This window comes from Cuculus canorus, chromosome 1 (assembly GCF_017976375.1).
Source record: "Cuculus canorus isolate bCucCan1 chromosome 1, bCucCan1.pri, whole genome shotgun sequence".
Classification (NCBI taxonomy): Eukaryota; Metazoa; Chordata; class Aves; order Cuculiformes; family Cuculidae; genus Cuculus; species Cuculus canorus.
The window spans coordinates 134,995,117-135,019,782 of NC_071401.1; the positions used below are offsets into that span (position 1 = coordinate 134,995,117).

At 42.5% G+C, this 24,666-nt stretch overlaps 1 protein-coding gene across 15 annotated transcripts in view; it reads right to left on the reverse strand.

Moving 5' to 3' along the window:
• The window catches only part of PPFIBP1 (PPFIA binding protein 1), a 112,411-nt gene that overhangs the window by 45,849 nt on the left and 41,896 nt on the right, over positions 1 to 24,666 (reverse strand). For 10 of the 15 annotated variants that reach the window (XM_054060085.1, XM_054060062.1, XM_054060056.1 and 7 more), the window contains 2 exons: positions 4,806 to 4,902; positions 2,548 to 2,753 (listed from right to left, as the gene is read on the reverse strand). In XM_054060085.1, coding sequence (XP_053916060.1) covers positions 2,548 to 2,753; positions 4,806 to 4,869 — 270 coding nt within the window. In that variant the 5' untranslated portion in view covers positions 4,870 to 4,902. Of the gene's footprint in view, positions 1 to 2,547; positions 2,754 to 4,805; positions 4,903 to 6,979; positions 7,030 to 8,837; positions 9,077 to 24,666 lie in introns of those variants that run through there. The other 5 variants (XM_054060122.1, XM_054059995.1, XM_054060130.1 and 2 more) reach the window with 3 other exon arrangements.

Sequence of the window (24,666 nt, forward strand, 5' to 3'; positions counted from 1 at the left end):
TCCAATAGTAAACCTAACGCTGCCAAGTTCACCACTAAACCATATCCCTAAGTACACATCTACATGGGTTTTAAATACCTTTAGGGATAGCGACGCCACCACTTCCCTGGGAAGCTTGTTCCAAAGCTTCACCACACTTTCAGGAAAGAATTTTTTCTGAATATCTAGTTTAAACCTCCGCTGGCACAACCTGAGGCCATTTCCTCTCATACTGTCTCTTGTAATGTGGGAGAAGAGACCAACACCCACCTCACTACAACCTCCTTTCAGGCAGTTGTAGAGAGTGATAAGGTCTCCCCCTCAGCCTTCTCTCTTCCAGACTAAACAATCCCAGCTCCCTCAGCTGCTCCTCCAAGCTGTGGTCCAGATCCTTCAGCAACTTCGTTGCCCTTCTCTGGACATGCTTCAGCACTTCAATGTCTTTCTTGTAGTGAGGGGCCCAAAACCAAACACAGTATTTGAGGTGTGGCCTCACCAGCACCCAGTAGGAGCACATGATTACTTCCCCACTCCTGCTGGCCACACTATTCTGATACAAGCCAGGACCCTGTTGGCCTTCTTGGCCACCTGGGCATATACTTCTTGCTCATATTCAGCCAGCTATCAAGAAAAAAAAAAAAAAAAACAGGTCCTTTTCTACCAGGAAAACCCATTTGTCCTCAAGCCTCTGGAGCTGCATGGGGTGGTGGTGGCCCAAGTGTAGCACCCAACACCGAGCCTTGTTGAACCCCATACAATTGACCTTGGTCCATTGATCCAGCCTGTCCAGAGCCTGTAGAGGCCTCCTTCCCTCAAGCAAATCAACAGTCCCACTCAACTTGGTGTTATCTGCGACCTACTGAGTGAGTCTTCAATCCCCTCATCCAGATAATTGATAATGATATTAAACAGAACTGGCCCCAACACTGCACCCTGGGGAACATCCCTTGTGACTGGCCGCCAACTGGATTGCTTCATTCATCACAACTCTCTGGGCCTGGCCAGCGAGCCAGTTTTTTACCCAACAAAGAGTATACCTGTCCAAGCCATAAACAGTCAGTTTTTCTAGGAGAGTGCTGTGGGAAATAGTGTCATAGGCTTTAATAAAGTCTAGGTAGACAACATCCACAGGCTTTCCCTCATAAACTAAGTGGGTCAGCTTGTCATAGAAGGAGATCAGGTTGGTTAAGCAGAACCTGCCTTTCCTAAACCCATGCTGGTCAGGCTTGATCACCTAGTCACTCTGTACATGCCGTGTAATGGCAATCAAGATGATCTGCTCTATAACCTTCCTTGGCACTAAGGACAGGCTGACAGGCTTGTATTTCCCCAGATCTTCCTTCTGGCCCTTCTGGTAGATAGGTGTCACATTTGCTTATCTCCAATCAACTGTGACCTCCCCAGTTGCTGATGAATGATGGGAAGTAGCTTGATGAGCACTTCCACTAGTTCCTTCAGTACCCTTGGGTGGACCTAATCCAGACTTGCGTGTATCTAGATGTATTAAGCAGGTCACTAACCATTTCCTCTTGGATTATGGGGGCTCCATTCTGCTCTCCATCTCTGTTTTCCAGTGCAGGGGGCTAGGTACCCAGAGGACAACTGGTCTTACTAATAAAGACTGAGGCAAAGAAAGCATTAAGTACCCCAACCTTTTCCTCATCCTTTGTCACTATGTTTCCCCTTACATCCAATAAAGGCTGGAGATTCTCCTTAGCCCTCCTTTTGCTGCTAAAATATTTACAGGACAGATTTTGCAAAATATATACAAGTGCACACCCACCGCTGACACTGTAAACAGATACAGGCTGACTGAAAAACTGAAGCATGGCCTCTAGAAGTAAGTCTTGGACTTCTATGCTGGAGCTTTCCCCAAACCTGTGCACACTCAGACCATCAGAACACAAACGCTGCCACAGATGACAAGTACGAGGGCTCATCTTTGGCCCTGCTCGGAGGCCATCAGTCACAGGGTACCTGGAGGCAAAACAAGCAGGTCCTTTGAAAATAATGCTGTGTAACTCACTTTCTGATAAGCATAAAATTTTATTTCTCAGGACAGTCTTCGGGTAGTTTCCACTCGAATAACATTTCATTTTTGGGGATGCTACACCACTCACTACTGTTACAAGCCAGGTAAGTAAGCTCAATAATAACACTGGTCTCTGTAGAAAATATGCTGCCAAAAATGCTTTTAGTGAAAAAATCATATTGAAAACAACCTTCCCGCCCCCATTCTAAGCACCTGATTGTTATAAAAATGTCTTTCCCCAGTCCTCTGAGATGAGACTTACTGAAAATTTTTTGCCACCTCGATTGCGGCATGGTGGGTAGCTCAAAGAAAGCAGAGGCCAACCCACTGTATGAAGTATTTGAGCAACAGCTTTTCCAAGGCACTGCATCAGCATCTCCAAACAAATATCTCTTCCCTTTGGTTCTTTGAAACCTACCCTAAACTTTTAAATGCCTGCATAAAACACAGCCCCACTGCTTGAGCTGGCAGACACGTGAACAGACACGTAAAGCACAAAACAAACGCAGCAGGGGTGAAACAAGCTGAAACCCTACCATTTGACTTTGGAGCCATTCAATCAGAGTTTCTGCCGTTGAGTCCGGGACCTGGCAGCGCAGTCCCTCTCTCTCATCTGCTTCCATCATCTCCAGCAAGCCTCGCAAGTCCTCTACCAGGTGCAGCGCTCGCAGGCCCCCCATGAAAGGGGAGGTGGGGGACTGGCAGTCAAAGATGCCATTGGAGTATTCCAGTGCTTTTGAACCTGAAGGGAGCAAAATCATATGGGTTCAAGCACAAGGCAAGCAGGTCAGACACACAGCCAGCAGGTCAGACACGTAGCAAGGCTGAGAAATGCTAGGTGGTTTTTGATCCCAGTGGGAATTTATCTGAACCAAACTTGGTGATGGATTCTGGACAATTTGGAGAAGGGTAAACCCTTGCCAGCAGGCTATGTGGATGGCAGCTCCAGCAGGAAGGAGGTGGGCTTATCCAGCAGAGGATGCCCAACCCACAACTATGCCCACATGTTCAAGGCACAGGCTGGGCTCCTGGTTCCCAGGATGTATTGGAGGCAGAATGTCCTGTGAGGAGAATAGACTCTGTAACTGCTTTGAGTCACCCTGTAGGGATCGCATGATCCGAATCAGACACCAGTGGTGTCCAGAGGAAATTGTGCTCTGCATTTTTCACACAGAAATATGTTATACTGCTTCAAGTCATTGGAAATTTTTTTTGTAAGAATAAAGAAAAATATGAAGATAAATAAAAGGACCGAATCACTTCTACTAGAAAAAAGTTTTTAAACCCAAGAGTTTGACATGGTAGCACTGACATTTGCATGTTAATAAAGAGAAAAATCTCTTATTTGCATAAACTCACAGTATGTATATTTGACCTACATTAAAAATTGCTATATATTAAGTGGGGAAGGAAACCATGAATTCAAGATTAAGGTTGATCTAAGTCAACATAGCTAAATTCCAACTATAATTTCAGCACGCTAATTTGTGTCCTTAATACTGTAATGCCTCAGCACAATGAGATGTATTTGTGACAGAACATTGGCTTTTGGACTGTCAACTTCTGGAAACTACAGTGATATGCCATACATGCACTTCCATGAACACTTATTCAGCTCATCTGGCAAGCCATAAAAATGCAAGTATTCTGCTAATTCCCTTTGAGAAAAATTAAGAGGAAAAAAATCCCCAGAACAGCATAAGAGTTGATATCTCTTTGTTATGTTACTTTATAGCTCTGTTCAGACACATGGGTAAATTAAATCTGTGGCGACTGAAACACCCCAACATTACGTTTTATTTTTATATTAAACCTCATCCTGCCATAGCCAACTTAGGCTCTGTGAAACACAGATGCACGATCCAATCCAAATATCAGTATCTACTTATGGAAATTAAAGTCAGAGCTTATATGTATTTTTAGAGATCATTATGATCCAACTGGTTCACTTCACATGTATTCCTGCTATGTGTCCTTAATATCTTTAGGAAAACTATAGAGAAAAGTCATTGTTAAACAGAGCACACATTGCAAGATTTTTTCTTCCCCTAAGGGAAATTATTTTAAATAAAACTATTAAGGACTTTATAACTGTGTTGCTACCCGTGCAGAATATTTTTTTCAGTTTGGGTAACTGTTTGTGTAGCTTTGCTGGAGTAGGATTAAACTATTAACTTCTTGCTGCTTTTCTTGTCTGTGTTGTGTACTTATATTAGTTTCTAACTCACTAGACTCAACTTAAAAGCAGAGGTTGTATACTTTGTGATCCCTCTTCTTAGTCCTGTTACAATTTACAGGTACTTCTAAAAACCTCAAATGTTATAGGCAAGTCCAAACCGAACGTTTGGACCCAAAACATTCTGAATCTGAAAAAAGGAAAATTCAATTCATGTCTTAATTCTTCAGAGCTGAGAGAAGTTCTGAGTAGCCATTATCGGGCAAACTTATTCCTCCTGCCTTGTAGCTGCTCTTCAAACACACTCAACTTAGTTTGAAACGTGCTTTGTCCTTGGCTTTCACGGTGCTGTGCGCCCCTGACGAACTGCATCACTCAGCCACTTTGAGCAGCATTTTGACAGAGGGTAGGAGGAAAACTATAATCCATTTAGCTGTGCCTGCCTGTGAGAGTCTGTACAATCCCTCCACTCCTTTTATTTGTAATGGCTAAGCTATAAGGGAAGACACCAAATATATAATTATCAGCATGTTCCCTTCTCAGCCTGCAACTCTGCCCTTCAGATACAAGAAAGGAGGATCAAAATAGTTAACTGAACAAGCTGCCCCAGGCGTTTACCTGCTATAATGCCATCCATCTGCTCCAGCGCCGCAGCGAGCATGTCACTTGCATCACTCATCATTTTCTCTCTTCTCAGGAACAATCACCAGCTATGCTATAAGAAGCAATGAAACACCAGTCATGTGAGTTGGATCTAGAGCCTCAAGTCTGAGATTCAATCTTCAAAAGAGAATTTAAATTCACTGCACATTTTTTTGAATTCAGATACCAACATTTCCAGACTGGCAGGAAGACTGACTGGGGCCATTTGCTGTCCACAACAAGATTTGGAGGTGTTCATCACCAGGCATGAACTAGCATCAAAGAATCAAAGCAACAATGTGATGATCCAGTTCCCACTTTTGGTCAGTCCGTGGCTGCATAAAACACAGCCCTGTGCCACTGGCATCCCATAGAGCACCTCAGAAATCCCACACGGCACTTCAGGGAAGCTCGCACAGAAGACACAGGCCTTCTATCACTAAAAGGAAGCTGCAACTCAGCAAAACAACACGTCTGTTGGCTGTATTTTTTCTCTCCAAGAATTTGCTGTTATAGAAAAAGAGAAGCCTGACCATTTGGCCGAGATTTCTGGATGTCTGACAATCCAGAAGTCCCGGGCATGCAGTCATTTGCTTACAGGCAGGATATCCCAAATGCCCAGGACTTGCTGTATAGCATGCATGCACAGACTATCCCCTCAATGACACTGCTTCCAGCTTAGCAGAGATTCATACCATAACAATGCAACTTGATCTTACCCTCCTACCTTTGAAAGCCAAATATGGTCCTCAGAGGAGTATTTCCAGCATAGTCTGGAAAAGCAAACCTGCCTGACATGCTGCCTGGGCAGGTAGACTAGCAAAGCCAAACTCCCAGTGGGCTACAAGTTAAGCACGTGCTAAGGCTTTGCTGAAGTGGAGCTGAAGAGGTCAGGGGCATACTCAATTCCTCTCCCCCAAAATAGCCCCAATTGCCATGGCTTTAATCTAGGACACACAAGACCGACTTCTGCTATAAATACAGTTAGGGAACAAAGCTAAACAAACACGAGGAAGGAAAACTCACTTTAACCTTTTGCATACCCTACCATTTGGTTTCTGTATTAGGCCACACCACTGCTGACATTTGCCCTGACATAAGCAATTAAGAAAGCTGTTCACAGTTATCTCTGGCATAAGTCCTGGAAAACAGTCTACTGATAAAACAAACCAAAACAAAAATTCATGTTATAGACTGAATTTTTCCCTCCTATGCGTCACTTTATTGGTTTGACCCAGCTGCGAAGTAGCTCTTCTTGGAGGCTGCCAGCTAGCTTTGCCAAAATGCTATCCTTAAAATGCCAACAAACATTTCAACCTTTCACATGAAAACTTCTATTACATAAAGTAGGTCCAAACCTTAAGATAACTAATAGCACAAAGACACTGTGCAAATTTTGGCAAATGTCTTCTTTTATTATTTAGTTGTCAGAGTCAGAAAAGCCAAGAGAACTTTAAAAAGCCAAAATACCTGTAAGTTAAGGTGTTACAAATCTTAAAAAATGCTATAGCATTGTGTAACTGAAAACTTCCAAACTTCAAGGAGGAAGCCTCCGATTTTAAACACAATGTAAACTTCAAGCGCTACAATGCCTGCCATAGTATGCAGATCCTACAAGACATTTGGTCCGGTGCCTCTATGCCTGATAAAAATGAGCAGAAAACACAGCTTTTGCAAGCACATTCACTTAGACAATACTGAATACAGTCCTGTTTTTTCTCCTTTAGGATTTTGTGGCTCTTGTAATCAGTCCTGCTCAAATGCAGTTGTTTATGAACCCAGAGTGTGAATGATCTATGGTGGATTTCCCTCCGAAGGCAAAGAGCACACAGAGAATGTCCAGAGCTGGTGCTACAGAAGGCAAAACGCTGATTCTTCACAGCTCTGAGTGGAAAGGACCACCAACACAAAGCATTCACAAACCCTCAAGAGCCAATTAATCTTTGGGAATCAGGAGTGCCGACAATCTTCCCAATACACATATATACCACATAGGGGGAGTAAAGAAGATGGAGTCAGACTTTTCTCAGTGGCACCCAGCGACATGACAAGAGGCAACAAGCATGCATTAAAACACAGGAAATTCCACGAAAGCATTAAAAAGAAAAAAAAAAATGCTTAAATACAAATAATTTCAAAAGCTTTTTTACTGCAAGAGTGGCAAGAACTTGAAAGAGTTGCGCCTTTGAGGTCTCCATCCTTGGACTGTGAGTAGCTCCAACTGGATCCTGCATGGTTCAGCCTGCCCTGAACATCCCTGCTTTGGGCAGGGGGTGGGCTGAAGAGCTCCAGTGGTGCCTTCCCACCTCAGCATCAATGAGCTCAGTGCAGCTCACGATCAAGCATTAAATACAGTACCAAGGGGACCGCCTAGGATAATCCTACTGCAGGCTAAAAATGCACTAAAGAACAAAGTGCTCCCTAATCACGTCTGTTCACAGTGCACCCATTGTTTCTCACCTTCTGTCTAGGATAGATATTAACTCGCGGCAAGGAACTGCCAATTTACACTTGCATAATAAATCCATGGCTCATAGGCACAGAAAAATCACCATGTTTGTGCTTCATCCAGGCACAACCACTCCTTATGCTTCAAAAAAAGCACTCATTGCTTTTCCTTAACAATGTTTTTTTCTGAGGTTGCCCAGAATCTCTAAGACAGCTATACTGATGAGAGCAGCAGTGACAGACAGAGGTACCAACAACACCCAAAAGACTTCCAGCATCTACCTCACTGTTACACGGTCCTTTCCCTAAGGAAAGCGGCACATCAGTCTGCACATTGCTTCCTCCACTGCTACTGCAGAAGGAGCTGTGCTACTGAGCATGTCAGTGAGAATTTTTAAGATAAAATTTAGTGAAGCAAGACTGTGCAAACACACTGATCTCCAAAAACCCTCCCACCACTCACAGAGCATCTGTTAGCAGCCTAACCAAGCCTACAGCTGTTGAGGTGAAATAAAGAACACAAAGCCACTGAGCCAAACAGCTGGAAATGATGCAACCAAATCCCTTTCCCCGGTTATTTGGTTCTAAAAGCGGTCATTGAAAACTAGCCTGGAACAGCACATCCTGCTCTGGCCACCTTCCCAGCACAGTGCAGCACTTTTAGCAGTCAGGAAGTAAAACCACTGTGATAGAAAAATAATATTGGAGACAACCTTCCCCAGTAAGGGCATAGAATCACTTTTATTCTTTGCACACCATCATTGGCATGTGAGGAACAGATGGGCAGGGGGTAAATCAAAAACCCCGTACACCAGTGGACCAAGAACCAAACTCCACGAAACAAGAAAAGACAATAAATGGCAGGAGGAAGAGGGTGGAAAGGGGAGGTGCAGAGGGAGTCAAAGAAACATAATTTTTAGACAGAAGTCATAAATTAGCAGCCCTTTGTGGATTATAGGAAAGAAGACAATACTGAAACACCAGCGACTTTATCCCTGTGCCTACTAAAGGGCACAGGGACTGCCTCTGACTTCATAAACTTTCAGAGGAGCCTTGACTGATCACTAACAGAGCAGAGCTTTCCCAATATGTGTGTTCCTTTCTTTACTCTTTGCTTCTTATGTCTTTGGTCTAATACAAATAAAACCTAGAAAAACCTCTAGGTTTTAGGTTTTTTTTTTGTTGGCAGTGACTAAGGAAAACCACGCAGTCAGGTAACACGAATGAAAATCCATCTTGGAGAACCACAATGGAGCTCCTTAGGAAAATAAGGAACAGCTAACATTTCAGATGATGTCAAGCAGTTTAAATTCCTTTCATCCACAAAAGCAGAAATAAAAAAAAAAAAAGGAAAAATCAACATTTTAACACAAATAGATCTACGACACGGTAGATGAATGAGAAACCAAGGTTCATGCAGGAGACAGAGAGGCAGACGTGAAATCCACCCCTGGCTTAATGCCACTGAGAACACACCTTGGAGGAAAGTACTGACAGTACCCTGTCTGACAGACTTAAAATAAGTTTTCTCTTGCTTCCCAAGAAAACGACGACACTTACCTTCCTGTATGCGCAATCAGTGCAAGATAGGGTGGGGGTGTGTGTACAGAGGCAGATCCCCCTATTAGATCTCCCAGCTGAATACCTTGCTCATGCCGACAAGAACAAACATCTCTTCATTGGGGCTGTATTTACCATCCACCATTAAAAAAATAAAAATAAAATACTAATGCAGCTATCTCCACTATCAGTTATGATTAATCTCATCACTAGCTGGCATTTCTACTGCATCCCTGGCCTTTATGGAGACAACATTATTTGGTCTTACTTGTTTAACGTCCCTTCCTCTGGTTTGAACACACCAGACGGTTGCTAGGGCTATGCTGTTCACTTTTCAGTAGGTGGAGATTTTTTATTTTTATTTTTGAATGACATACAAACCCTCCGGCTACAGTCCTAGTGAAGATGTATTCCAAATGGCTTACAGAGAAAACAAAACACTGCCCTGCAAATAAATCCAAGGAAAGCTAGAAAAAAACCAAGGGTTTCTGTGAATGGGAACTGCAGTCTGTTGGATGCAAATGGGAAAGCTGCTTAAATATAGATTTCAAAATCAGATGTTTAATTAAGACAGCAGACTTAAAAAAAAAAAAAAGGTGCTTAAACATTTTACATATGTAGGAAATTACTGTTTCCCCACCCAGAGGCTCTCTCTTTCCTAGATCACACTATACACAGACATCTACGGGCGACATCTTCAAATGGTTGTTTTTTTTCATTCTGAGGTGGTTTCATTCTGTACGTCTACCTGCAAAACACACTTTAAAACCCAGAGGTTAGGAAGCTGCAGAGGATCAGTTGCTTGCTAGCAGGTCCCAAGGCCAAACAGACACACCATGCTCCACGTGCAACCTCTCTGGGGAAGGGTAGGGGCTGGCCTTTCATTCCATTTGCCTTCCTCTCTGTGCACATGCTCTGCAAACGCTCAGTGTTTGGAAAGAAAGCATCAGCTACAGATTATTTTTATGATATGACACAATAAGATGGATGACTCGAGCTTCCCAGCTCTCTCATTCCTATATAACACTCCTTAAATCAGGAAATTTTGATACACGGGAATGAAAAAAAATATTGATTAGGGTTTGTTCCTGAGTGCTGTAAAGAATACAAAAGAAGGAACTCCAAGAGCAGACTGTTACCGCAAAGCAGTCTACCACAAAAATAAATGAAAAAGCTAACAAATTGCAGACATCTTTTACAGTGAAAGTAGAGGCACAGAATCTGGTCCACAGCAAAAACAAGATCCCAGATTTCACCTTGCTGTCAAAATTAATGTCCCTGCATTCTTGGTCCTATGAGACAACTGTGAGAGGCCTGAAACATCTTCTAGATTTGTGTTTCTTGCCTCACAATGCTGAAACAATACATCCTTGGCAATTAATTTTTACAAGGTAAAGCTCTATTTCATGAAGACAAATGCCACTTCAGGCACATTATCACATCTATTTGTGTTGTTTCTGACTGGCCAGAAGAGAAACACTGAGACTCATTTGCAAAATGTATTTTAATCACAAATAAAATGGGCTTTAAATTAATTCAGTCTAAATCTCTGGCACAGTTTCTCATAGGATGCTCTGAAGATACTCAACTATAGTGCCACCAGTTAGCAGAATTTTAACACTTAAAAATGAATATATTCATCTAATTTACACTAGGATTCATTAACAGTTCTTCTAACGTAAAAAAAAAAAAAAAAAGACTCCATTTCATATCTTCCAGACCTGCAAGAACTAAAAAAGCAAATGGATCCTTGCTGAATATACTGGTCTGGTGTTTTGCAAGAGAAGAACAAATGAAATTTAAAAAGTAAAATTAGACAATGCAGGAAATATCTTAATGGGAATAGAGTAGATAAATTTCTTTGCATGAGGCAGGGACAGGAAACCAGTTAGGTCCCAAACATGCTTTGAGCTGCATCATTCAAACTTTGTCCCCCTTCCTTGAGGAGAGGCTGTGGCTACCGCGTGGAGGCAGGTACCTCTGCTCGGGACCCTCCCATGCACTGGGACACCTCCATGGCATGAGGACAAGTCCTGAGCAGCTCTTTCCAGCAAGCACCCACTCTCTCTTGCCCCACAATGACAGGACAGCTATTACACAGAGGCTGAAGCAAGGAGGCGTAGTGAGACCAGGCACATTCTGTGGCTGTTCCCTCCATGTACAAGACCTCCATTTCAGGAGGATGGCTATGAGGAGCCGGGTCCCTGAAACAAGAGCCAGTGGGGCCAGGCTCAGTGTCCTGCTAGCCCACAGCTCAGCACCCTTCAATAGCCCAATGCTCAATCATGCAAAAAGGATAAAGTTATTATGAATTATGAACAACCTATATGCTAGCAAAGGCTTCCTTAAGCTGATAATGTCTACTTATTTTTATATATATATATATATATATATATAAATTTCTTGAATTTGCTGAACTCTGGTCAATCAACATCAAAGCCATACTGTTCTCATATTAGGCAGGACTACAAAAAAGCAACAAATGCCCCTTTGTTCCCTAATCTATATCCTTTCCTTGTTCCCCGAATTTCATTATTCCTTCACTATACAACAACATTTTTATTTCCTGTAACTGATAAAAATGACTGGAAGAACACAGAGGTTGAAAGCTATCCCACACTACATAAGAAATGTCTTGAGATAAAAGGTATCAAGACACAGAAAAGATTTAAAAAACTTAAAGCATTTTAAGAGCATAAAGAACTGAAGTCCTTCCAAGATATACCTGGGGAAAACTTACCTGAAATGATGCAACAACTTTTATTACCAACCACCTAAGTCGCGTTCTGCAAATTACCCTAAAATTTGTTAAACGCATTAGATGTGATATAAAAACTAAGCCTTGACAAGATAAGCATCCTTCAGATACTTTGACAGGGATGTATACGCAGCAAACAGCTTATATAAACACCCAAAGTCTCTGAGTCAAGGTTTATGGCTCAGATTTATACCCAATTACAAAGCAAACTATTTCTTCTGATTTGCAGCACTGAAAGAATTCTAGTTTCTTATCTCTGCTACCCTATACTCCAGCAGCTCTTTATTTTTGTTGTTGTTGTAATTGGAAGGAAATAAACCCACAGCATGTGACAGGTTATGTTTTGTGATGTACAAGTAAGCCCTGTGATGACTGGATGACATGGAGGCAGCCAGAGCAGCAGTACCTCACCTGCAAAGCAGCTGTGTAATGCAAATACCTGTCTGCAAACACTCTTCAGAATCACTTTCACTCTTTACTAACAAGCAGCCCAAGGTCAAATGGAGGCTTACAAAAAAAAGAAAACCTGCAGATATATTTCACTTTAGGCCGTTCACGTTTGATTGAGTAGCTATCTAGTAAATGCCTTCAACTACTTACCTAGTAGAATCTGAGAAATCAATACTGTATTTTCATATGTTTTGCTTGTCTCCACTGATTATAAAAACAACTGAGATATCCATTCCTCCCTCTGAGACTGCTCACGCAAGCAAGGAAATGCCTCACATTCCCTACAACATGTTATTGACACGCTGTGACCACACAGGCTATGAAACAAAAGAAGCACTGTTGGGTAAGAGTCCAAAAGGCAGTTCTTCAAAATGCCTTAAGAAGCACCACATCCCAACCACAGGCCCACATTTAGATCTGATTTCATAACTCAGGCTGGATCCAAAGACCATATTCAAAAACTTCCAAATTTGAGAGAGATCTACTTTGGATTGTGGACCTTCAGGTCTAGGAGTTTCTTGATCCACAGTTTCAGTGTTGTCACTGCACAAAGCAAAAGTAGAGGGCACCCACCATCAAAAGCGCAGAAAGTAAATAAAAAACATTTAGCTCGAAGAGTATTTTCATATGTGTCTGTAAAAGAACAGAAAATAACCCCAATATCTTGTAATTCTGCAGCACCAACTATTACATGGGGAAGATTTTCACATAAAATCCCAGCATTGTCTTCCCCTTCTGTCTGCCTCTGATTTTGTTATCTCAAGATTCATCTTACCAGCAGTAAAAGAGAAGTGTGCAGTCTGAAGTATATGCTTTGTGTGTGAGAGTAAAGTTTTTTAAAGACTCACAATTGCTAAGAAGTTGAGGCTGGCAGTATAAGCAGTGTACCACTGATAAGCCAACAATTTCCTGATATAGCATCATTTATCACCTCTCTCCTCTCGGTGTTTCGCAAATTAAGCATAAAATTCAACAGGGCTGAGAATGTTTTTTTCTCTTTGTGTAGTAGAACAGGACTGAATTTTAAAGAGAAAAATATAAGGGGCAAAGTGAAAAATAATAAATTGTAGGCTGATTTTCACTCTGTTTTTGTCTTGCTCACCTCAAAACCACATGCACCTTCTCATCTTTTCTCCTTAACTAAAGCCCTTTGCCCATAGTGCAAGCTGAAGCTTCGCCAACAGCTTATGTTTAGGTCTGAGAGTGTCTATATCAAAAGAACCTGCTTTAGGCTGCACGTGACCTTAGTGACCTTAATCACTATTGAAAACAGACATTTTACATTTGAGATTCTTGGAATATCAGATGCAGACCCTGTGTTTCAAAACAGAGACTTCAAATTTTGAATTAGTTTTCAGCTTTGAAACAGCCTAAGTAGTTCATGTGCAAAATGTCCTGAAAAATGTACGTCTGCACTCATCAAGGAGAAAGCAAAGGTGAATACAGTCACCTTTGCATTTTGGTAACTGCCATGCATGCTGTCCTGTTGCTGGCCAGAGAAGCCACAGACAAGGGTCCTGCAGAACAACATACGACCCAGCTGCAGTACAGAGATGCTCTTGTCCAGAGAGCGCAGTGCTGCCGGAATGCTCTTTTATCTTCCTTTGGGACCACTCTCCCTTCCTCAATGGAACAGCTTCCATTTGCTGCCCCAGCTCCAGAGCTGCTCATTCAAGCCAGAGGTGAAGAAGAGGGCACCCACAGCTGCAGGTTTTTGCAAAGGGGGCTCACTCAGCAGTGCCCATCCCATGCTTCCTCTTGACTGCCTTCAGTCTCTGATGTTCTTCCCAGGATACAACCTCCAGTCCCTGGGACAGCACAGCCTCGAGTCTGATAACCAGGGATTTTGGTAATGCTGGAGGTAAGCAAAGCTTCATTTTATTTTTTTTTTCAGCCAGGGGGCAGAGTGCTGTTGAGTTTGCCTTGCTTTTTCAACACCAAAGTTGCACTGCCAAGAGATAAAGGAGACAAGCTGTACTCTCTCAGCTCAAGAAAAGGGTCCTTCTCCTCTCCTCTCTTCACTGCACTGGTGAGCAGCTAGTAAATAGAACCTTCTTCCCTCCCTTCTCACCCCCCCCCCCCAAACCTGTTTACTACAGTGCAACTTTAAGGAGCCACATACCTTCTGCACCACTGCCTAACATTTGGCCTTGCTTGGCTGGAGAGCTGTATCTTCTCCCTAACATTGGGCCAGCCTTGCTTCTCAGCACAAAGGCAATTTTGCAGCTAGGAAACAGAAATCAGTTGCCTCGCTGCCCGCTCCTTTTTATTAAATACTGCAGTTGGTTCTCTGGAATAGAGACGTTGTCTTCTTCATCCTGATATCTCCTTTTGTCTGACTGACACCTCCTCGCCATCCCTTGCAGAAAGATCTTTTCATGCCCAGGTGCCCTTCGGCCTCCAGCATCACCCACGGGTAAATAACTTAGTGGAGCAGAGGCTGAGCTGTGCCTGAGGCTCAGAGATGCTCACAAGAGAAAGATGTTAGTGCTAGAGGAACAGCAACACTGCTGGGACAGGCTGGAGAGCTACAGTCATGGGGTACGGGTGATACTGAAGGCTAAGAGAGTTTTCACCAGCAAGGGGGAGGGAGGCAACAGGTCAGAATTACGCTGTGACCTCTGCAGGAACAGAGCATGGAACAAACCTAGTCCTGGCCCTACTGTCTTCCCTTTCTTCTGCAGCAGGAAGAGGAGGGAAGCTAGGAAGAAAGGAGATAGCATAGGAAAAAGTGACTTCTGGGTTTGTTTTTTTTTTTCCAATAAAAGAGAAAGACCTAGGGATGGAATGGAGCATCCTATGTCCTGTGGCCAATACACTATGCGTGTGTAACAGGGGGAAATATAGCACTCATCACCCACAGCCTCATGAGTAATATGAGTAGAAAGTGCCAGAGGAAGAGGCAGCTCATGAAATGAAGAAAAATTTTAATCAGACAGAACTTGAAGACATACCTGCATTGATGAATGTTTGATGCCCAGCTGGGGACACAACTGCAGCAGTTACAAACTCACCCAGATTTCTGTGCGATAAGGTTACTGAGATGGAGTTTACTTGCTACAGATGATCTGCTAGGTATGAAACATTTTTTTTTTATTACATAGAACAATGCAAACTGCCTGCTGCATTCAATATAGCAATAAATTGTGGTTTATTACTGACCTTACTAACATCAGGCTGCCTTTAGCAAACAGGGCTATAATGTATTAAAATAGGGAATAAGACAAATTTTAAGAGTGGTGCAAGAAAGTTTACAAGGCAGTTGCAGTAGTGCGGTGCAAATACCCCTATAAAGCACCTGGTTCAAGGACCCAGAGCAGTCTAACTGAAGCAAGGGGCTGCTAAGCTTTCTCAGTCAGCAGGATAAAGAGCTGATGGGTTAGCATATACTACCCTGTGCTGCCCAGGCCAGTGGTGCCATGATCCAAGTCAACGAGTCAGGAGCAAACTTAGATGTGGCTAAATCATACAACAACAATGTAGAAATGCTGTTCTGTGCCCCTCTCCATTATTAAGTATCTGCAATGTGTTTAAGCCAGTCTACAGCTCTGATATGCTAGTCAGGTTTACAGACTCTGCTAGAAAATCAGTTTTACACCATAAACCTTACAATATCTGATTTCTTCCAAAACTCGAGAACTTACAGAGAAGTAATTTCACTAGGATCTTAGTTTTCATTAAGAAAAAAAAAAAATACTATTGAACCACATGGTTGCTCACGGAAGTTTGATGCAATCTGAGAATATCCTGAAAGTCTGAATACAGGAAGCCCCTTATTTGACATGTAATATAGTAAGGCATTGAAGGGATGTGGATGGGGGAAGCAGGATCCCCTGACTGGTTGGTTGGGGGGTTTTTTTGAAGTCTGCAATAAAGGACAAAAGCAGCCCAAGCTAGTTTAACCGTTTGCCTTCCCTCAACCTACAGATGTTAATTAAAATAAAGCTTCCAAAACCAATACAAGTCACTGAATACTATTTAAATTAAAAGTTGTTTTTCTAATATAAAAAGACCAAAGAAACCTCACTGCTGTTTCACAGTCATGTTAAGAAAAAGTGGCTCTTGTGTAACTTTGTAGTTTTCTAACTTTCCAAAGCCTTAGTGTAACAGAAGACAGCTCGGTTGGAACAATATAACTAGGATTTAAAGCTCTGCCTAGCCCATGATTTATACAGATCTAATTAGCTCCTCTTGCACACAAACATCCCCACCCTTCAGCTCTGAGAATTGCTAGTATAATTCCTGCAATTAAAACCTTCGATGCCAGAATCCTTGTTTGCCAAAAGGAAAAACAACCACCCCCTCATCCAGCACAGTTGGGCATGTTTTCACAGGAGTGAGTGCCTAATCATAAGAAGTTCAGATCCAACATCTGAACTCTCCCAAAGTTCAAGACATTTATTAGAAATCTGTAATTCACCACCTCACTGCCTCCCAAGGACCACTACAGCCTTTCTCCAGCAGAGTAACTGATGCAAATCAGGAGTTTTGGGAGCTTAACACACTACAGTTTTATTTGCTTGTATCCAGGGATCTCTGCTGGGCACGGCATAACAGTGCTGAACAAACTTCGCACTGTAGCAGCATTGTGCTTTGCCTTCCCCATCAGAGACTACGCTAACTTCTTCCTGTGTCATGGACATTGGCAACACAGACAGCTGGTGAAGGATCACTCACCTGTCATGATGTGAAATCAAAACGAGTACAGAATAGCTCAATGCGTGCTGACTGGCAACGTTCACTGTTTTGGATGAATTAATTAGTATTTCCATACAAATGTTCCTCTGAATATATAATCTCAAGATAAAACTTAAAGAAACTCGAGGGATCAGATACACTTTTAATATTACATTTCTTTGAAGTACTTTCCCTTTGTATTTCAACACCACTTCAAAGTTCTCCTACTTACATACAAATCAAATTAGACATCTGATGCTAAAAGAAACAGCCATTAAAGGTGTTTCACGCTTTCCCACCCTTTGGGTGGGGAGGAAGATTCAAGTCTTATAGAAAGGTATATGTTAACTATACTCCGTTTTTCATTATACCAGCTGTCCAAGGAGTTATTCATTTATTAAAGGTCAAACAGAAATAGGGTACAGCCCCAGTCTCACATGTGACTGAAGATCCTGGTCCCAATGAACAAGACAGGTTTAACCTGTAGAATGCAAATAGTCTTGCTGACATCAAGAGGGAATTTGTGATCAATACAAATGCCCAGTCCACAAAGACCATAGAAGGTAGGAGATTGCTCATGGGAAAAACAAAGGTCCACCCTGCACTATCAAAGGGTCTACCTTATGAAGTTTAATAGGGGTGAGCTGATCATCTTCAACAGTTTTCTTCAGAGGCAAGGGGGGAAGTCAACAGGACTCCCAAAACACTGGCTAAGTTGGCAGAGAAACAGAAAGAGGGTGGCTGGCAAGATGTACTAGGTCTCTGTGCCTCAACCAAGAACCTCACTGGACCAGCTGAAAAAAAAGGTCCTAGAAGTTGTCCTCTATGTAAAAAAAAAAAAAAAAAAAAATGCAAGCCCAAAACTACTAAACCCCACCCCAAATAAACAGAAATAAGCAAATTATATTTTCTTAACATAAGCATGAACTAGCAGTTTTCTCAGCAACCACATGAACATCTGGAGCCAAATGCTATATGGTATACATGGAGGCTCAAGAGTTACCTGGAGATAAGTCTCACTTGTTCTCAAGCACTAAGTAAGTTTTAAAAGGTTGATTACTGCTTCATGTGTAACAGACTCATAAAAACAACTACTTTAAAACTATTGCCCCTGTATTTCCCTTTTCTGAGGCTGACTATTTTTCATGTGCATAGTGAGACATCACTGGAGGGACTGTTTGGGGTTGGGGGGGGAGTTATATTTAGCTCTGAAGCACTACATATTTTTTTTGCTGGCTAAAGTTAGGATAGGATCCTCCCTTTGAGGAAGATATTACTCTTACTCTGTTGAATAGAAAGAAAGCACTGAGACAGTCTAGTCTGGGCTTGCAGAAGGCACTGTTGATGCCAAGGTCCCAACTGCGATCATCCTGCTGTGTAAAAAGGAAAAAGTAAATACGAAACTGGCAAGAATGTTTACTTTACATATACAATAAACCTGCAGCTTCAGCCCTGTTGAGGAAAAGAAACATTGCTTATTTCTGGACGCAAATCATCGTATATCTTCACGCAATAGTCCCATCACAGTACAGCTCTTCTCGAGAACAGCTCATCATTTATTTACTGCTATACAGTAACAGCCTGCAGCAGAGGCATTTAACCAGCTATGAGAAGTTGCCTCTTCAGTCACCAGACAGAAATAGGGGCAGCTCTAGGTCACAAATGTGCCGATCTGCTCATAGAAAGGTCCACTGCTGCTGTCAACCCTTCAGCAGCACTCCAAATCCAAAAGACCCTCCTGACAGCACAAAACTCTGCCACTTACATAGTCATATGCATCTACTTCAAGGTTTTGTTGGTAAGATATAGCTACCATGATATTTTATTTTGTAGAGGTCCAAGTCTTGTTCATAAAGATGACAAATGAATTATTATGTATTAATCAACATGAGAGTGCTCAATGCTGGTACACTACAGCTTTGCAAGTATTAAAATACCTTGGAAATGCTGTGTTACTGAAATAACACTGTCATTAGTGGTTTTCAACAAAGTCCAAAAAGACCACAAGAAAGCTCTAACTGCTTAAATGCTGCAACACAAGGACTTCTCTAGGACAAACTATTAAGACTGGCCACTGCAACCATGCACTCAAGTTTGCATAAGCTGGGTGCTCCTAGAATTCACTACACGCTTCAACTGCTTTACCCAGGGAAACAGCCTTACTTGATCACTGAAGTTAAATACTGTGTGTAAATAAGCCACAAGTCCAACAGGAAGCCTTGTTGAAGCCTGTGGAAATCCATGCAAGTACAGGGATCACTTGCAGGTAACTAAGTACAAGATGACAGCTGTTAAAGCCTGATTAAATATATTGCCATTATATTGTAGTTCTTCAGCAATAATTTCCCCTGACCGGAAAATGTCCTACCTTTCATGTCTTAAAAAGGGACTGAAGATAAGAAATTTAAAAGAAGGGTTTCCTTCTCATTTTCTGAGTATAAGATTTATTGTGATACACTCTGAGCAGAAAATATGGATGGATGATATTAAACATGCTGCTTTAAATACAAGTTTATTAGACGTGCCAAAGTAATGCTTTCCCAAAATGGAACATTAACACACTCAACAACTACTACTGAAGTTTTAGACCTTACCTAGCAGTTTATCTTTGGATCTTTCAACTTTTCCAACTCCATTTTTAAAGCTAAATAAAGAATCTTTGACAAAAGCTCAACTCATTTATGTTGTGAGGTAAGAGAAAAGGCGAACACCTAGGATAAATCTCAATTTTATGAAAAAAAAACATTTTAAAAGCACGGTCCACATGGCAGAGTCTTGAGAAAGCTGTGATCTCCTCATTTGTCATCAATTCTTGATAAATTTTTGGAATAAAGTTCATTTAGCCACACATTTGACAATGTATAAGAGCAATCATCACTTCAGTTTAACTAAACTCTGATTCAACATCCAAAGTTAAAACACAAGGTTTCACAAACACACTCAGAAAAAGAAGAAAAAACGAAAGGAACAGGTATCTCTGTGTGTTAACAACCAAATCTCTGGCAGAGGAGGTATCCAAGTCATGCATCTGGCCTTTGGGATTTGTTTTTTGCCCTTTATTTAAACTTTTGAGAGTTCCAAATAGCAAGCTCTTGTTTCCTGCAAATGTCTCACGGATCAGAAATGCATTCAGGCCTCTCATAGTATTTTAATGAAATATCAGTTCCTGCTCCTCTATTTGACTCGCAGGCGAAATCTGCCATTTTAAGGAGATAATCTTAAGCTGCTTTTCGAGAAATGTCAAGAATACTAAACTGCCATTTCTGTGCTCTGATTTTCGTCCCCTCCCCCAATAATTCTCCTTAAAAAGAAAGTGGAGCACTATCCAAGATGAAGTAGCGTGAAGTGATATGCTCTATTTTACAGACTGCAAGACCTAAATCACTACTGTCATCTAATTGAAAACCTTTAAAAAGACGCGGGTTTAATTGCCTGTGTTGCATTATTGTGTCTAGAAAAAGACTTAGGAAAATAACATGTACTTAAACGGCACCTCATTTTTCTAAACTCAGGTTCAGTTATCCATGAAAAAGGGCTGATGTTCAGTCACACTTCTGACACTTTTGTGCCCATTTTGAAGCTTCTGCAAACCTACTCTAATGCTACTCAGGCAAAAGCTGCTTATGATTTGTGGAAATACCTTTGTTTAAGACAAAGAAAAACCTTAGCTTGCTGTTCCTACATTGCAACACCAACTCTGTCCTCAGCACTGGAGAGCATTCGCAGTTTTGGTCACCCTCTTCGAAATCAGCGTAGCTGGGGACCCCAGGCCAAATCCTGCAACCAGTGTCAATGCTGCAGGAGGTTCTGCCTTTAGCAGTGATCACAGGAGGAAAAAATACCCCACCAGTTGTCAGGAAGTTTCTTTGCAAAGATTAACTTTATCTGTATTCCCTTGCCGCATATAATTGGGCAAGACTAGACTGCTCATGCAGTCTACACTGCTTAACTATTGAACCAGGAGGACAGAGAGCCAGAGGATGTCCAGGTATCTGAAATAGGAGACCCAGCAGCAGAAGAGCAAGGTCAATATCAAAGACGTGACCTCCCATGGAGGGAAGGGGTTTAAGAAATGAATGTGTACTCAGCAGGGAAGAGACAGGTCTAAGTAGAGTACTTAGGACACCTCGGCAGCACATGTTGCAAAGAGTTTGCAGAGTACAAAGGGAACTCAGCCAGTTTGATCTGACCATTTACCTTGGGGCCTTAAGAGGAGAGACATTTAGCACTGACCCTACAACGACTTCTCAGTAAGGGAACCTGTGCCCAGAGGGCAGGGCCCCAGCAGTCCAGGCTGCTCTAGGAGCTTGCACAGGGAAGGAGGGAAATTGACGGACAGTGGGACAGGGGACTTTTTCAGGCCTGAAATAAGCACTGAGAAGTCACAGCCAGACAGCTACAATATTCCTTCCAGCTAGTGGAAACATTTTCACGCCCACTCCTTGGGCTGTACTCAACAGCGCTTCTGGTTGCTGAGACCACCTGCTCTGTACTCACACAACACCTTGCACCATGTCAGCCTGGCCCATGCCTCTCCTGGTACTACAGCTTTTTGGTCCAAGGCAGGGAACTCCCAACTTAGGAGGGTACAGCAGTTTTGAACATCTACACAGCAGCTGGCCAAGACAAAGGATACACTGTGAAAAATACATTATTTTCCTAAATCTGACTGGCAAACTCAAAAAAGCTAACATGACTGAGGACAGGCATAAGGATGAAGTGAGGTGGGCATCAAAGTAAAAGAAACAGCTTAGGTAAACCAGCTGCCCTGAAGAGCTTAGGTTAGAAGTTGCTCACTAAAGCTGGGACTCCTGTTACCCTGGTCTTGATGGTTATTTTCATGAGTTAGCCTGCCTGAGTAAAGCACATATTTATCTGCATGTAATTTTAACCATTGGGAACTTCTCACTTGTGGGAACTTCACACCAGCAGGGAGAAAGTCAGCAATCAGCGCTCCTCATGGACTCTCAAATGCAGGTCCGCACTGCTACTGAGGCCACACTTAGTGCAGATGGATATCCAACTTGCAACTGAGCAAATAATTAAAACTATACCTGTCAGCAGAACTCAAGCAATTAATCTTCAAATCATTTAGAACTGGGCACAGTATGAGGAAGAAAAGAATCAAGTGTTATTTCCCACTGACTCTAGAGAATTATAATACATTGCTCTGCTGCAGTAAGAAAATATCAAGTAACAATTAAAAAAGAGAAACACATCCAGCATGCCCACATGCCAAAAGACACATGGCACCACAACGATGTCTCCACTATCTCTGCAACAGCAGCCATTTCCTTGGAGGTTTCTTGTCTAAGAACTGTGACCCAGTCCGGTGCTTCTTTGCTTGCAAGATACCAAGAAGATGGTGTGGCAGCAGACCAGCAACCATGTGCTGTGCCGGGCTTGAAAGAGCCATATGCAAATGCTCAATGAGAATAACATGACTAGACATGTTTCCTCTCCTGCTGTAATATCAGCAAGGCTGCAGACTTGTTCTAGATAATACAGGAGATAGCAACTCAGCCATATCTCAGTGCACCGTGGTGTGGGGGCATTCACTACAGCTGTCATAATACACTGTAAATTATACACAAGACACACTCTTAATAATGCAAGCCTTAGAACCATTTACATATTTTGTGGAAGCAGAAATTAACAGACGTTGACAACTTATCAGATAGCAGAAGCATTAAAGGAGACAGACATTCTCCATTACTACTATTTGTTGTGTATGTGCACATAACTGACTACGCTAATAGTTTCTTCTGATGTAGCAATGCTGCTGGGCTTCTCTTTCCCATCCTCCCAACAGGCAATTACTTCAGTTGTTCAAAGCAGTCCTGCACCTACCTTTAGTGACAGGGGATTATCACTGGCAGACAATGCGACACTGAACATTGAAGCATAACCTTAATACCATACCAAGGCATCTGATCCAGAAGAGTGCTTGCAGGAACTATTCAGAGGACATGATACCTTGCTCATGCTGGTCTGTGTAAGTCACTCCTACTACTGTGCTCAGAGCACTGTAGCACAGCTGGCAGAGAAGGATAGGAGCAGAGCTACAAAAAACGTCCCTAAACGAAATTATGAGATAGGCTATAAAAGAGAAGGAACATGCAAGTGAGGGCAAGGCTAGCTACTCTAGATGCAATTACTCTCAGGATGCAAAGGTGTTAGCTTTCAACAGTGTCCAAAACTACAAGGGAAGCAATAAACAGTAGCAAACTGTTGTACTGAAAAGGATCAGAAGCAGAAGAGAAAAGGTGAAAAAGGAAGAAGGAACAATAACAGAAATCTGTGCCAAGGGCTTGGATGGAAAACCATCAAGCCCACAGAGGGTCCTATGAGTACTTGCAAGCTGGCAGCTGCAGACTGCCTTTGCTTTGTAGCCAGACTATCTTGGGGCTGAAACACTGACAGTCAGAGACTTTCCTTCAAACAGTAAGAGGTGTGGCAGAAAGTGGCATCCCCCACCTGGAGAATTTTCATCTCATGCTGGAAGCTGGGAACAGAGACAAAAGGCACCAGAGCAGCTGTCAGCTCAGTATTGCTTTTCCCAGCAACGCTGCAGCACCTGATGGGATGAATAACTATATTTTCTGTCCACACATGGACAGAGTTGGCTGTTCACTACCCAGGTGGCAGAACCACCACAGCTGCTTTTCCACTGCCATCGCCTGATAGACCTTAGGCAGAATGACACCCAGGGCACATCAAGCCTCAACCACTGGGCGTCAAGCCGAGCAGGCAAAAGAGCCAAAATGCCCCTGGCACCAAGCCTTACGACTGCAGCCAGGACTGGCTGCCCAGTCCCACAGCAGAGTTGAACTTTCCAAATATTTTAAACAGCTCCTTATCAGCAAAGCAGCTTTACACCAGCTCAGCATTTCACAGTGTTAATAATCTGGTCCCCTTAAATTGGATTGACAACGTAGCTGAACCACAGCCTGAAACAGAGACAGCCTCTCTGCCAGCAAAGGATCTTTTCAGCAAGACCCACCCAGCCTGAGATCAGCGAGTTGCATAAGCCCACAATTGACAATAAGGATACTCCTAACACCACTGAAATCCATGGTACTGGGAACACGTTTAACAGTGGCTGCCTGTTTGACTAAGTGACCAAAATAGGACCTCAAAACACAGATCCCGCCAGCTTTGTGCAACCTGTGGGTGCTTTCAATAATATCGGCACTCTGTTATAAGGTCCACAGTAAAATATCAGCTCCCCTCACCTTAACTGATTTCAGTTCATCAGCTGCCAGATGTTATCTCTGCCACAAACCAAAGTACAGTACCCTGACCCTTGTGACTACAATCTTCCTTCCTTCTGTGCTTAGAGACACTGCCAGAGCACAGCTAAGCCGGTGGTGGGGTGCTTAGGCCCAAAGTAAAGGTTGCAGTTACAAACCTCAAATAAAGTCTGCAACAAAGACACATTTTCTTCCACTACTGATCTTGCTCCAGTTCACTCTAGTTCAGTGCAACATTACTATGACCATACCATACAGAAAAGCAACTTCTTTGCCAAGATGTATCTAGATAAGATTTACTTTAGGTTATGTAGAATCACTACCATGATGACCCATAAGCTTGACTCCATACAAAACCATCAATGAATCAGGGCAAATAAAGGCTCCTGTACCATACGACAGCTGACAGAGTGGGAGAGCAGGCTGTGGCCCCCTCCCAGACCAGAGCTGGGAAAAGCCTTCATCAAAATGACTGGGAGTCAGAGGAAGCTCACCCTCCTGCCCAGGAAACAGAGAGCAACTTAGCTAGAAGTTAAGAGCCTTTGCCACTCACAGTGAGGAGCAAAACACCAGCTGCTCAGATATCAACCTGCAGAGACAGCCTGCAGTATTAAGTTTTGTTAGTTTATCAGATACTGATTACCATTAACTATTGATGCTTATGTGATTATTAGTTTCATTGTTGTTATTT